General features: G+C 57.9%; 2 protein-coding genes across 5 annotated transcripts; both read right to left on the bottom strand.

Moving 5' to 3' along the window:
* Window positions 1-1,328: 1,328 nt before the first annotated feature.
* On the bottom strand, window positions 1,329-5,503 carry LOC149913826 (uncharacterized). Its single transcript, XM_090128599.1, has 3 exons — window positions 5,398-5,503; window positions 5,213-5,327; window positions 1,329-4,941 (listed from the first exon to the last, which is right to left on the bottom strand). The coding sequence occupies exons 1-3, from the start codon at window positions 5,501-5,503 to the stop codon at window positions 4,533-4,535; spliced, it is 630 nt and encodes a 209-aa protein (XP_089984725.1). The 3' UTR covers window positions 1,329-4,532.
* Window positions 5,220-12,495, bottom strand: LOC149913825 (maestro heat-like repeat family member 5). Of its 4 annotated transcripts, none has more exons than XR_016460947.1 (20): window positions 12,203-12,495; window positions 11,804-11,892; window positions 11,564-11,695; window positions 11,386-11,465; window positions 11,018-11,126; window positions 10,592-10,909; window positions 10,319-10,493; window positions 10,005-10,105; window positions 9,752-9,901; window positions 9,223-9,377; window positions 8,776-8,908; window positions 8,496-8,680; window positions 8,245-8,382; window positions 7,867-7,984; window positions 7,486-7,782; window positions 7,252-7,398; window positions 6,536-6,854; window positions 6,041-6,100; window positions 5,613-5,959; window positions 5,220-5,306 (listed from the first exon to the last, which is right to left on the bottom strand). XR_016460947.1 is itself a non-coding variant. In XM_090128808.1 (20 exons), the coding sequence occupies exons 1-20, from the start codon at window positions 12,405-12,407 to the stop codon at window positions 5,808-5,810; spliced, it is 2,910 nt and encodes a 969-aa protein (XP_089984934.1). In that variant the 5' UTR covers window positions 12,408-12,495; the 3' UTR covers window positions 5,229-5,807. The 4 variants fall into 4 exon arrangements, 3 of the variants coding, with proteins under 3 accessions (XP_089984934.1, XP_089984932.1, XP_089984933.1); XM_090128808.1 differs by having other exon boundaries at window positions 5,229-5,959; window positions 6,536-6,638; window positions 6,753-6,854; ... (1 more) ...; window positions 10,592-10,696; window positions 10,820-10,909; XM_090128806.1 differs by having other exon boundaries at window positions 5,229-5,959.
* Window positions 12,496-14,761: the final 2,266 nt, after the last annotated feature.

Below are 14,761 nucleotides of genomic sequence, written 5' to 3'. Positions count from 1 at the left end.
ACGTCAAAATGTCATCTTCCGGGGGCAAAACCTGGTATTTCTGGGAGCAAATGTCACGTATTTCAGAGAAAAATGGTATTTCTGTGATGAAATGCCATATTTATGGGAGTAAGTGTCATACTGAGGAGTGTAAAATAGTATTTTGTGGAGGAAATGTGAGGTATTTCTAAGAGGACTGGTATTTCAGGGAGCAAATGTCTTATTCTGGGGGGAAATGGTCATATGTATGTGGGAAAGCCGGTATTTCTGGGAAAAAAAGGCAAATTTTGGGAGGAAAAAACGGTATTTCTGGTAGAAAATGTCACGTATTTGGGAGAAAAATGGTATTTCTGTGAGAAAATGTTGTGGTTTTGGTTGAAAATGTCATATTTGGTATTGGAATCTAGTATTTTCTGGAGAACACCTGAAGTATTTCTAAGAATACTGGTATTTCTGGCAGAAAACATCATATTTTTGGAAGATCACATTCACAATTGAAACGTGGTATTTCTGTGAGAAAAGGACATATTGTATAACCAATGAATATACAGATGTTATAATTAAGAAATATACAAGAGAGTCTGGCTAAGCAGGTCATCACACCAAAGAAAAACATATAGAGGAATTACCCTTGTCCTGGGCCCGCTGAGAAGACTCTAAGAGGAGCTATCTGCACAAGAGACCCTTCCCCACTGCTAGTCAGCTCTTAAATGGGTCTAGGAGAGGTGCAGCCAGACTCCAGCCCTGCCAGCAGCACAGCTGAATTGCCTTCACCTGTGCTCCCAGGGCTGACTCATTGCTCGCCCCAGGTGATCAATCAGAGGTTCAGGCCGTGACTCAGCAGTTGCCATACAGCTGCCCTGGGAGGGACTGGAGTCAGCGTTCCTGGGGTGTTCAGGAAACATGGAGATGCGGTGCTGAAGGACACGGTTTAGTGGGAAATAGCGGTGGTAGGTGGGCGGTTGGACAGGATGATCTTGGAGGTGTTTTCCAGCCTTGGCAGTGGTGTGATTCTGTGTTTTTTGGTGCTAAGGATTTTGCCTCTCTGTTTCTAAGCAAAAGCACAAGACTCCTTGCTGTCTGTTCTTTATTGCAAGGTGACAGCCAGCACGGGTTCATGAAAGGCAGGTCGTGCTCAACCAACCTCATCTCCTACGACTGGGAGACCAGACTGGTAGATGAGGGAAAGGCTGTCGATGCAGTCTACCTAGACTTCAGCAAAGCCTTTGACACGGTCTCTCACAGTATCCTTCTGTGGAAACTGGCTGCCCGTGGCTTGGACAGTTTTACCCCCCGTTGGATAAGGAACTGGCTGGAGGGCCGTGCTCAGCGGGTGGTGGTCAATGGAGTTAATCCAGCTGGAGACCCGTTTCAAGTGGTGTCTGTCCCCCAGGAGTCGGTGCTGGGGCCCATCCTGCTTCATGTCTTTATTGCCGACTTAGATGAAGGGATTGAGTGTACCCTGAGTACGTTCGCAGATGACACCAAGTTGGGAGTAGTGTGGATCTGCCTGAGGGGAGGGAGGCCCTTCAGAGGGATCCGGATAAGCTGGATCTCTGGGCTGAGGTGAATGGGATGAGGTTCAACAAGGCCAAGCACTGGGTCCTGCACTTTGGCCACAACAACCCCATGCAGCGCTGCAGGCTTGGGTTGAGTGGCTGGATGTGTGTGAAGAGGAAAGGGACCTGGGGGTGTTGGTTGATGCTGGGCTGAACGTGAGCCGACGGTGAGCCAGGTGGCCAAGAGGGCCGACGGCGTCCTGGCCCGCGTTAGAAACAGTGTGGCCAGCAGGAGCAGGGAGGTGACCATCCCCCTGTATTCAGCCCTAGCGAGGCCGCACCTCGAGTGCTGTGTTCAGTCTTGGGCCCTCTCTACAAGGCAGAGACTGAGGCTCTGGGACGTGGCCAGAGAAGGGCAACGAAACTGGTGATGGGTCTGGAGCACAAGTCTTATGAGGAGCAGCTGAGGGAGCTAGGATTGTTCAGCCTGGAGAAGAGGAGGCTCGGGAGAGTCCTCATTGCTCTCTATAACTACCTGAAGGGAGGTTGCGATGAGGAGGGGTTTGGCCTCTTCTCCCACGCAACAAACAGGACCCAAGGAAACGGCCAGAAGTTGTACCAGAGGAGGTTTAGGTTGGACACTAGGAGAAACTTTTTCTCTCAGAGAGCGGTCAGATGCTGGAATGGCTGCCCAGGGAGGTGGTGGAGCCGCCATCCCTGGCAGTGCTGAACGAGGCGCCTGGACGAGGAGCTGCGAGATCTGGTTTAGTGCTTGTGGTACTGATAGGAATGGGCAGGTGGTTGGACTAGATGATCTTGCAGGTCGTAGCCGACCTTGTGATTCTATGATCCTGGGACAGTTCTTCAGAGTACACTCCGCCAGACTGGCCCTCTGCTGCCATTGCTGCATGGCAGCACAGCGTGAAGCCCCAAAGCCCCTCGTGCCTTGAGATCGCTTGCTGCGGTGCTGGCCAGGCCGGTCCAAAGCAGCTGCTCTCGACGAGCGAGTGTTCAGTGCTAGATGTCCAGTGCTCGGCTGCTCAGGGCAGCTCCTGCACAGGTCACGTTTCCGGGCCTCTGGCCTTCTCCTTCTTGCTTCTGAAACGTTCACAGTCAGCCCACCTTGATCTTGGAACAATGCTCGCGACAGCAGTGCTCAAAAGAGGCACCTGTTGCAGCCCCTAGCCAGGAGCCTTGGCTGTGACACAGCCTTTTCCACACACAGCTCTCCGGCTGAGCTGGGGCTCTGCTGAGGGCTGGGGAGGGGACAGCCCTGTGAAGTGGGGGCTCCTGGCAGCCCATCCCACGCCGCCTGGTGCCACATTCACTGCTGGGTACGAGCTGTCTGGGAGGAGCACACCCGTGCCCTCTTAGAGATGGCCGGCCGAGTGCCTGCCAAGGCTGAGAGAGAGAAGCAACGTTTCAGGGGGTCGGGGGGCAGGCTTTGGCTTCTCCTTTGCTTCTAAAGCCAGGGTTTGGATTTTCAATTGCAACATGGTACCTTAACAATCTGTTGGACACGGGACTAGCTTTTACTCAAAACGCAGTTGGCGAGGGAATGCAAATATTTCTATTAAATGCGGAGTTGTTTCTCCTGGGGCCTGAGTTTCAGGGACGGATCCTTTCTTGTATTTTCCTCCATCTCTTCCCATGTGGTTTGACAACCGATGGATTTCTGTACAAGAAGAGAGACTCTTCTCAAATAATAGCTCAGTTCTTTTCCCTCATGCGTAGCCCCGGGGTGGCTTCAGCTCAGAACGCTGAGGGAAGGCGGCCATTTCTCTGTCTCCCTTTATCCCTTCCCTACAAGTCGCCCAGCTGCAGTGTTTTGCCCCTAAGCTATGCCAGCGCCTCCCAGAAAGCCCTTCTCTTCCCACCAGGGATCTGAAGGAGCAGCGAGCTGGAAGGAAACAGTCTCCTCTTGGCCCAGGCCCAGCCTCATGCATAGCTACGCCTTTCAAATGCTGCCAAATCCTGGGCTTCGGTGTGCTCTGTGTGCCAGCAGAAGAGAGCGTGACTTTGGAAAATGAGGAACTCAGACTACATTCCTTGCAGCCTTGGGATCTCAAGTTCCTCATTTTCCAAAGTCACGCTCTCTTCTGCTGGCTGCAAGGAATGTAGTCTGTCAGAGCCAAGGGGTCTTGGAAGGAAGAGTCCCCATTGTCCCTCTCCCTCTGCTTTTCTTCAAGGAGACGGCACTGTCTCGCTGCCATTATCAGAGCAAGGGGAGGTTCTTTTAATGTATGTACAGCTGACGGAGAGATGAAGACACAACGGGTTAGATGTTAGCCCGTCCAGTTTATTACAAATCCAAGTTGTTCAGGGAGATGGGGAAGACGGGCGATAGAAAAGATGGGAAATAAAAGCAAGCAGTCTCTGTAGCAAGCAGGAGAGAGACAGTCACCACCACGGGTCCAGCTTGGTTCGTAGTTCAGACCTTGATGTTCAGTAGTGATGGGTCAGCAGGGGTTGTTGTTCGGTTGATGACACAGCAACTGTACAAACTTATTTATAAACCCAAAAGGGGCCACAAAAGAGAGGCAGCTCTCTTTGGAGTGACAGTTCAAATCCAAAGTGGTTGAGTCAGCTGTCTTTGGAGCAGCAGCTCCTGGCTTTGGGATCTCAGCAGAAACTCCTTTCTTCCCATCTCCCGGGCCTCGCCAGCAGATCAGAGGAAGCCCACCTGCATCCTGTTTCTCACTGAATACGATGGTGGTGTTCCCCAGTTCTTCCATACCAAGCTGGAGTTTTTGGTTGCAGGCCAGATCTTCAGCCAGTAAACACTCCTGAGCAATCTCTTCCAAAGGCAAACAGCTCCAAAGAAATGCTTTCAAATGTAAAATTGCCCACCAAGTGATGTTGGTTGCCACACCCACCTCGCATCTCCTAGATTAAGTCGGAGTTGTATGGCAAGAAGTGCCTCAGAAAGCAAACTGCGAGCCAAAACCACGGAAGGGTTGAGACAGGCACCCAGGGATGGCAGAGATGGGAACTGTGCACCTGTTTTGCAGCCTCAGGTGGAGCTCTGCTTCTCCTGGGCACCCTATGCCCTGGTCAGCGTGGACAGGACATCCCCCGCCTGGGGAGCCCCGCTTTGCTCTTTGGTGGCTGACTCTGCATAGATCTGCTCCCCTTGTGTGTCAGTGGCACCGCAGCAGAGGCATTGCAGGTGCGCTCCTCGGGCAGGCTGGTCTCAGAGCTGGAGGACCATAGGGCTGCCAGCGTTGTTTGTTGCAGGGCTGGGGCTCTGCAGTGCTTTCTGAGCTTGGCCCGTGCCTTTTCTGTCACTCCTCCTCTAGTGGGGGCTTTCACCACACCGTGTTGTTCTTCTTTGCCGCGTGGAGGTTGCACTGCCTGTGCTGGACCCATCTCTGTCACTTTGCTTTTGGTGGAGCATTTTCCCTTCTTTTTTTTCTGAGGCTGCTTTTTGGCAGAAGATGCCCCCGGGACCGCTGGCAGCTGACTGAAAGGACAGAGTGGGAGGGGTCTGCCTGAGTGGGTGACAGCTTTGGGGCTGAATACTGCAACCCTGAGCCGGGACCCTTGGCTGCAACACAGCCTTACCCACACACAGCTCTCGGGTTGCGCTGGCTCCCGGCAGCCCCATGCCAGCCCTCCATGTGCTGCATTCAGTGCCGCTGGGCGGCCCTGAACAGTGACTGTGTGGGGTTGGGCTCTTGCCAGGTCAGGGAAACAGCCCGTGCAGATCAGGCACGCTGAGCCTGCAGTCTCACCTGGTCGTCTTCTTGACATCACTTGTTCTCTTCTCGGGCTGTTTTTCCACCACAAAGGTGACATGGATCCAGCTGGGGAGGGGTGGAAATTCCTCTGGAATTGGGAAGGAGAGATCTCATCAGAGGAGACTGACTGTCAATCAACCTGCTGACACGCAGGGGTGCTCAGGCGTGTCCCAAAGCACCCGCGAGGGCTGCTCTGCTCCCCTCGCAGATGCAGAGACCGCGGGACCTTTGTGTGTCGTGCCCAGCTCGTCCTCTCCGGGGTGCAGCTCTGTTTTGGGAGTGCATTAGTGGCATTTGCTTTGGGAAAGAGGAGCTGCAAGCTAGGAGGAGCTGCAAGCTAGGAGGGGTTACCCTGTTTGCATCCAGCGTGTGCACGCAGTGCTGATAAACATACCTGCTTTTATCACTCCTTTGTGGTTATGGAGTTTTCGCAAGTCAGCTGGGGTTATGATTGTGCTTGAGGTTCAGGTTGGAGTTGTGGTTATGGTTGGGATGTGGTTTGCTTTGGGGCTGTGGTTGCTCTTAGGGTTGGCGTTAGTGTGGCAGTGAGGAGCAGAATGCAAACACCCCCAAACACTTTGGACTGGCACTACTCCCTCCACATCCTCCGGAACCACTGGCGCGACGCTCTGCCCCTAGGCCTGGTGGGTGGCACATCTTCCATCTGGCAGAGAATCAGCAGTGTCTGCTGCACCAGGCAGCGCACGGCCGGCTCGCTGTCTCCCTTGGCACCCTGCAGGGCTGCAATGGAGCGGGGCTGTATCACCACATGAGCCCCACACGGCGCTTCCTGGGGCGCGGGGCAGCGGGGGGACGGCTCACCTTTACGGATGTCCAACACCATCTCCTGGTTCTCGTTCTTCAGCTGCCGCCCCAGCATCCCTGCACACACAGTCGCTGTCAACACTTGCCCGGCCCCATGGTGCCCGGGGACGACACAGCGCCCAGGGACCCGCACGGTGCCCCCGGAACCCCCATGAGGTCCCAAGGATCTCCAGAAACCCCACAGTACCCCAATAGCGTTCCCATCATCCCCAGAGACCCTACAGTGTCCCAGGGACCCTATGGTACCCCAATGACCCCCATGGTGCCCCAACTGCCCCCAAGGACCGATGGTGTCCCAACGACCCCCAGAGACCCTACACAATGCCCAGTGAACCCCATAATGCCCCAATGATCCCAGTGTTGCCTCAATAACACCCAAGAAAACCATCGGTTCCCCAGTGATCCCCCAGGGCCTCCCCTGCGCAGTGAACCCACAGCATTCAGACGGGGGTGGGGGCAGAGGGATGGGGACGCATCAGGACTGGGACTCACCCAGGAAGCGCACGGCTGCCTCCCTCACAGCTGCCTGGGGGCTGTGCAGATGCAGCACGGTCTGCTTGAGGTACTGCTCCGCATCTCTGTCCCTCTTCTGAAGCTGCAGAGAACAGCACGGTGGAGGAGGCACCCACAGAGCTGCCTCCCTCCCTTTCTGCCAGAGCAGGACAGGTCCCGATGTGGGGGAGAAGGGTTGAAAGGTGTGGATCCTTACCAGGCAGTCAGCGATCATCCAGATCTCCCGTTCACTGGCCAAGCGTTGCAGTTGCTGCCAGCCCAGGAACTTGGCGGCATGGATCAGAGCATTCTGAGCAGCCTGGGGGACAGCAACACAGTTGGGGGGGGGGGGTGGCAAGAGAGCCTGGGAGGTCACCACCATCCCCACCCTGGGGTGGCACCACAGATGGTCTTGGCCTGCATGGTCTGGGGGAATGGCGGGGGGGATGTGGGAGGATTTTCCTAAGCTCAATGACTGTATGGGTGGGTGTGGCGTGCATATAAGGGGGCGGATCTGGTATTCAGGAGGGCTGTATGAGTGAACAAGGGACGGAGATCTAGGAGGACTGTATGGCAGGGTGTGGAGGGGGGTTGCTGGTCAGACCCGCTGACCTCAGAGGCCTTTCCCAGCATTCACAAAGCAGTGAATCAGCAGGGTGGGCTGCGGTCACGCCAGGTGAACCCCACGACCCCGTGATCCCATGAGCTGCTCCCACCTGGGCCACGTTGGGGATGTCCTCATTCATGTGGATGAAAAGTGGCACCAGACTCCTCTCTGCCTGTGGCAGCAGCTGCTTCCTGCCTGGCGCCTCCAGCAGCAGCGCAAAGAGCTCCATGGAGCGCCAGCGCACCTCTGCGTTGTCCTGGAAGGGGACACACATGGGGAGTGGTGCTGAGCTCTGCACAGTGCGGAGGATGTTGGGTGCTCCCTGCTGCCCCGCGACCCTCACCTCGTTGAAGCAGGACAGCAGCTGCACGGCCAGCTGGCTGAGCACACCTCGGATGCTGGCGGGGTGCTGTGCAAGGATGTCCTGCAGCAGACACGTGGCCTGCAGTTTGACATCAGCCCGCACGTCCTGCAGCCACAGCAGCACATCGGGCAGCAGAAGCTGCATCCTCCCTGCATAAAGGTTCTGCAGCCCGCGCAGCGCCAGCTCTCTGCTCTCGCGCCGTTCGCTGTGGATGTATTTCCTGAAGATCTTCTCTGTGCGGGTGTCATCCTTCCGGTGCCCCCGGCAGCTCCACATCTGTGAGGAGTGACGGTCAGCACGCGGGAGGGGACTCAGCCCCACATCCCCCCAAGGGGACCCCTGCATCATCCCCACACCCACCTCGAAGTAGAGCGCCATGGCCGGGACCTCCCTCCACTGCAGCTGGTGGTACTGCAGCAGCTTCTGCAGGTGGATGAAGATGCGGCTGCACTGAGCCCAGCAGTTCCCCAGCATCAACCTGTGGGATGGGGGGAGAGCTGAGCCCATGTTGGAGGGCTGATCCCACTGGGTTCAGGCTGGGGACAGGGACCGGAGCAGCCCCTCCTGCCCCACAGTGTGCTCTTCCATCTGCACACCTCGCCTTGGCACCCCTGAGCACTCCCCATCTTGATCCCTACTTATTTGAGGAGGGCAGCATGTGGGGCAGCGCATGGGGCACCATGTGAGGCAGTGTGTGGGGCAGTGTGGGGCAGCACAAGGAGGGGGTTGGGGCCGTACTTGGCAAGGGAGTGCAGGCCATTCCGCCACCTGCCAGCGCCCAGCAGCTGCGCCCACAGGTCATGGGCCTCCATGGAGAACGCCAGGTTGTCCATATCAGTGCACAGCAGCAAAAGGTGCGCTGTCTCCACCACCATCCTGCATGGAAATGGGGCAGCGTGGGGTCACGGGTCAGCGCGGGGCTGGGGGTCAGCGTGGGGTTGGGTCAGCTTGGGTGGTGCCGCCGGGTCAGCGCGGCACGGCGTTGTTACCTGATGGCACAGGTGGGTGCAGTTGGGCGGAATGGCTCCTCCGTGATGGCGGCGACCTCCAGCGGACCGAGCTCCCCAGAGGACACCAACTGGATGATGAGCGCCACAAAGAGCTCTGGGAAGAGCGCTCGCACCTGTGGGCCGTACTCCAGGTACTGCAGGAGCTCATGCAGCGCCGTGGATGCCTGCGGAAAGCACCCGGACCGCGCTCAGCTCTGAGCTGCTCCCCCGGGTTGGGGGGAGGGGGGAGGGAGTGTTCCCGGGAGACCCTCAAACTCACGGCCAGGGTAAGGGTGCCGATCTCGGTCTCCTGGCCCAGCGGTGCGATCTCCAGCAGATGCAGCAGCTCCTGCACCATCTTTGGCACCACGTCCACCGAGGACAGCGCCAACTCCCACAGCTCCCATGTGTCCCTGCAGCACAGAGCCATCCTCAGCGGGAACCTCTCTAAGAGTGGGGTGGGGGTCCCTCTCTGTGTAGGCTGGGGGTCCTTCTATGAGTGGGGTGAGGGTCTCTCTAGGTGTGGGCTGAGGATTCCTCTCCGCATCGGCTGAGGGTCCCTATCTATCCATGTGTGGTGGGCATCCCTCTCCACATGGGGTGGTCTCCCTCTGTGTGTGGAGTGGGGACCTCTCTTCATTTGGGATGGGGGTCCCTATCCACGTGGAGTGGAGATCCCTGTCCTTGTGGGGTGGGGATCTCTCTACAGGGGGTGGGGGCAGCGCACTTGTCACAGGTGGGGGAGCAGTGCAGCAGGCTGAGTGTCATTGCACTAGGGTTGGTGGCAGCCAGCCAGGGGAAGGTGCCACGGATGTGCCTCAGTGCCTTCTCCTCTGTGATCAGCTTCCTGCTCCTGTGGATGGCTGTCACGATGCGCTGCACCTGGAAGGGTCATGGGGACAGCAGAACTTCACTCCAGGTATCCCCAAGAGGGGCCAAGCACCCTGAAATCTCCAATCAGACCAGTGCCGTGCAGGACAATCCAACCCAACACAGCCTTCCAGCACCCAACCCAACCCAACCCAACCCCACTCTAACCATCATGACCCAACCCAACACAAACCCAGCCCCCAGCATCCAGCATCCAACCCAACCTAATACCCATCATCCAACCCAACCAAAACCCAACATCCAGCACCCAACACAAACTCAACCTCCAGGACTCAACCCAACACAAACCCAACCAACCCCCAGCCTCCAATTCAACCCCAACCCCATGGGCTCAGCCGCCTGGCAAGCAGCTGCCGGTTGCTCACATCGTTGGGTGTAGGCTTGAAGTCAACCGTCAGCATGGCCATCATGGTGGAAGCAACCTGGGTGTTGTAGTTGCTGCAGTCCTTCATGGCCTGCAGCGCCAGGAGGATGAGGTCGGTTCTCTCCGAAGAGTGGAAGTGCTTTGCAAAGCGCTGGGAGGAACAAACGCAGAGGGGGGGAAGGAACGTCAGCCGTGTTCCCCCCATCCCCACAGACCCTGTGGCCACGAGTCCTGGCACGGCGATCCCTCCTCACCAGCAAAATGACCGAGGTGTTGGTGGTCCAGGTGAGGGAGAACTCGTGGTCATCTTCCCACTGCTCCTGTTTCCTCTGCTCATCTGGCTGCACTTCCCAGCCTGGAAAGGAGAGCGAGGCGTGGGTGTGTGAGCGGTGGGAGCCCTGCAGGGAGCTGGACAGCTGCCTCCACCCCGAGCTGGGGCCCTGGGGCACAGCTCCCCAGTGCCATGGGGTTCTTCACTGCCCTGAGCGGCAACTGATGCAGCGCCATCCACACTCGGCCCCGTGGGACGTCTGCAATGGATGGAGGCAGTCAGTGGCCATCTGCTTACGGCTTCTCCACAGGATAAATTTGTAGAGGTGATGGAGAGCGCTCAAAGCACAGCGGTGCGTTTTGTCCTCCTGGAAGGCACAGCACAGGATGAGGCTTCCCACCAGCTGCCCCAGCACGGGCAGGCGGAACTCGTCATAGCGGGTGGATCTGGATTGTCCCGAGGAGTGATGGGGCTGTGCGTGGAGAGCAGAATGTTGAGTGCACGCCCAGAGAGGGGAGAGCGGGGAAAAGGAGGGTCAAAGACCCCAGGCTGTGGGGGTCGGGCCCTTACCCTCTCCTGGCAGTAATGCGCCAGTGAATGGCACAGCTTCCAGATGCGCCCCACTACCCTCTGGCGTGCAGCTGAGTTCTGCATGGAGGTGAAGGGCAGCAGCACCTGTGGGAAGAGGAGCTGTTGCTCTGCGCTGCGGCCCCCCGGATCACCCCAGAAGGTTTTTGGGGTGGTGGGGATGACGGAGGAACACCCCTCTTCCATGCAGCCCCCACGGGCACAGCTCACCTGGAAGACGTTTTTCAACTCCTCTCCAATGCTGGCAGTGGGGTGGACGAACACCAGTGTGTGCAGCATGTCATCCAGAGCTCTGAGAGTCTGCAGCATGGACAGAGTGGGGGGAGATCAGAGGGGAGGAGGACGGGGAATGCACGGCAAGACCCTGTCCTGCAAGGCGGGGAGGCCCTGCAGCTCCCCAGCACCCACCTTGGAGTAAAGGTTTATGTCCAGGTCCTGCTCCGAGGGAAGCAGGAGGATGCTCTGGAAGCACACAGCAAAGAGAGGGATCTTCTCCTCCAACGCCCCCTCCACCTTGCTGCAGAAACAAGGACTGCGGAGCTGAGAGCGCTGTGCTGCGGGATGGGGAGTGGACCCCCCCATGGGCAGCACTCCGCAGAGCGGGGGGGCAATGCTGGGAGGAGCCCCCTTCCTCCATGGAGATGTGTGGCCAGCCCCAATGGGGGAGAGCAGCAGCCCGGTACCACCAGGATCGTCCCCTGGGGCTGCGGGGCCATACAGGCAGTGTGGGGCCATCCGAATGCTGCGGGGCCATCCCGGCAGCAGTGGGGCAGTACCTGAGGGCGGTGATGGTGGCTATCGCTTGAAGCCGCAGTTCAGAGCTCAGCTTTTCGTGCGGCTCCTCTGCCAGCAGCACCTGTAGCACAGCGGGATGGCACCGGGCACTCAGTGCTCGCAGCGCCGGGAGGAGCGGAGCCGCCCACTGCCCCCCCTCGAGCACCCACCGCCCCTCACCGTGATGTTCTCCACAAGATCGTTCCGGCGGCAGAAGATGCGCAGTTCCTGCGCCGTGTTCCTCTCCGCTGTGGTGTTGCAGATGGTGCGGATGCTCTGCAGGAACTTCATCTTCTGCTCCTCATTCTGAGGCTGTCAGAGAGTGGGGGGAGCGTGAGCGGGGGGGCACAGCCCTCCTGCAGCTGAAACGGGCCTGGGGGGACAATGGGGCACCGCTGCGACGGCAGCGGCCGCAGTCACCTCTGTTCTCCGGACAAAGGCCTCAATGTTGTCCATCGCGTAACGCTCCACGGCACACATAGACATCCCAGAGGTGTCCAAGCGGGGAGCTGGAATTGGGAGTGCCGGGGGGGGTTGGAATTAGAGTTGGGTTTAGGGCTGTGTTTAGTGTTAGGACTGAGGTTGGGGTTGGGATTCAGGTTAGGGTTGGGGTTGGGGTTAGCGTTAGGATTGAGGTTGGGGTTGAGGTTGAGGTTAGGGTTGGGTTTCAGGTTAGGGTCAAAGTTGGAGTTGAGGTTGAGGTTGGGGTTGGAGTTCAGGTTTAGGGTTAGGAGGGGGCTCTGCCCTCTGCCGCCCCACGCAGCCCCCGCACTGTGCAGAGGGCGCTCCCCCCCCAGTCCTGCAGGGACCCTCACTCACCGGGCGGCACAACAGTGGGCTCCAGGGAGGGGCTGCCCTTCTCCTTGGCCTCCGCGGGGCGGAAAGGCTTTCTCTCCTCCATCGCAGAGGATGAGGGCTGAGGTTGGGGACCGGCCGTGGCCCGGGCGGCCACGGGCGGCAGGAAGCGCTGCGGCTCGGCCTGAGGGGCGGTTTGCACCGCAGGTCTGCTCGTGTGCTGTCCCATCAGAGTCCTGACGGAAAGTGAGGGGCACAGCGCTGGCACTGCTGGACCTGTGGGGCACGGGGACGCGTCACAATGGGCCCCACTGTGACTCACTGCCCCGCCCGCGTGGGGCCCCAGCAGCACTCAGCTCTGCTCATGGCTGCTCAGTTCCCCAGTCTGCGCTGAGGAATGGATTTCTCACTGCAATTATTTCATTAAGTCATTAAAAAAGAGGGCAACGGAAGCACAAAACTCAGAAATTGGAAATGTGAGCTTGGGGTTGGGGTTCTGGTTCGGGTTCTGGTTCTGGTTGGGGCTGGGATTCTGGTTGGGGTTATGGATTTTTTGTTGGTTGGGGTTTGCTTTGGGGTTGTGGTTGAGTTATGGCTGTGGTTGGTGTTAGGGGTTTGTTTGCTGACCCCCAGCTCACTACACCCTCCCTTCAGGTAGTTATAGAGAGCAATGTGGACTCTCCCAAGCCTCCTCTTCTCCAGGCTGAACAATCCCAGCTCCCTCAGCCGCTCCTCATAGGACTTGTGCTCCAGACCCATCACCAGTTTCGTTGCCCTTCTCTGGCCACGTCCCAGGGCTTCAATCTCTTCCTTGCAGTGAGGGCCTCCCAGTGGTCAGTGGAATCCCAGAGGAACTTGTAGGATCCAGAAGGAGCGCACACCTGTACGGACCTGAAAAGTTCAGGATGGACTCCTGGTGGTCAGTAGAGACCCCAACAATAGGAACCAGCAGGAGCGCTAACCAGTCACGACCCATAAAAACCAGGAAGGACCAGCATGGCCTCGTAGCGGTCAATGCTGTCCCACAGGAATCAGCAGAAACCCTCCCCTCTCCTCCCCATCCCTCCCCTCCCCTCCCTTCCCCTCTCCTCCCCTGCCCTCCCCTGCCCTCCCTTCCCCTCCCCTGCCCTCCCCTCCCCACCCCTCCCCTCCCTTCCCAACCAGATCTCCTTCTATGATCTAGTGACCCGTCTGGTAGACGAGGGAAAGGCTGTTGATGTAGTCTGCCTAGGCTTCAGCAAGGCCTTGGACACTGTCTCGCACAGCATTCTCCTGCAGAAGCTGGCAGCCCGTGGCTTGGACAGGTACGCTCTTGGCTGGGTAAGGAACCGCTGGAAGGCCAGGCCCAGAGAGGGGTGGTGAATGGAGCTAAATGCAGCTGGCGACCGGTCCGAGTGTGTGGTGTTCCCCAGGGCTCGGTGCTGGGCCTGTCCTCTTCAAGATCCTTATTGATGATCTGGGCAAGTGCAATGAGTGCACCCTCAGGAAGTTTGCGGATGACGCCAAGTTGGCTGGAAGCGTCGATCTGCCTGGGGGTCGCGAGGCCCTACAGAGGGATCTGGACAGGCTGGAGAGCTGGGCTGAAGCCAATGGGATGAAGTTCAACAAGGCCAAGTGCCGGGTCCTGCACGTTGGCCACAACAACCCCAGGCGATGCTACAGGCTTGGGGCAGAGTGGCTGAAAGACTGCGTAGAGGAGATGGACCTGGGGGTATTGATCGACGGTGGGCTCAACATGGGCCAGCAGTGTGCCCAGGTGGCCAAGAAGGCCAATGGCATCCTGGCTTGCATCAGGAACGGTGTCGCCAGCAGGAACAGGGAAGTGATCGTCCCCCCTGGACTCAGCTCTGGTGAGGCCGCACCTCGAGTGCTGTGTCCAGTTTTGGGTCCCTCACTGCCAGAAAGACATTGAGGCCCTGGAACAGGTTGAAAGAAGGGCAGGGACACTGGTGAGGGGTCTGGAGCACAGGCCTTCCGAGGAGCGGCTGAAGGAGCTGGGATTGTTCAGTCTGGAGGAGAGCAGGCTCAGGGGAGACCTCATTGCTCTCTACGACTACCTGAAGGGAGGTTGTAGTGAGCTGGCGGTCGGCCTCTTCTTTCCTGTAACTGGCGATAGAACTAGAGGTAATGGCTTCAAGCTGCGCCAAGGGAGATTTAGGCTGGACGTTAGGAAATACTACTTCTCTGAAAGAGTGGTCAGGCAGTGCAATGGGCTGCCCAGGGAGTGATGGAGTCACCGACCCTGGAGGTGTTCAAGGAACGTTTGGATTTTGTGTTGAGGGACACGGTTCAGCGAGTACTATTGGTGACAGGTGGACGGTTGGACTGGATGATCTTGTAGGTCTTTTCCAACCTTGGTGTTTCTGTGTTTGTGTGTTTCTGTAACCAAGAGAGGAAAAGAGAAGCGTCAGGTCATAAAAGGGCATAAAGGATGGAACGCTGTCTCTGCAGCCGTGCTTCTGCTTGCGGGACGCCCGGCACTGCAATTGCAAATAAAATCTGCTTTATCAGCGATACTGATTTGCAGAATCAAACTCTCTAACCCACGTAGGTTATAAGAGCAGGTACATCTTTATTTCAGCG

This window comes from Phasianus colchicus, chromosome 34, assembly GCF_987193195.1.
Source record: "Phasianus colchicus chromosome 34, bPhaCol1.hap1.1, whole genome shotgun sequence".
NCBI lineage: Eukaryota > Metazoa > Chordata > Aves > Galliformes > Phasianidae > Phasianus > Phasianus colchicus.
This window is presented reverse-complemented; position numbering and strand designations above follow the sequence as displayed.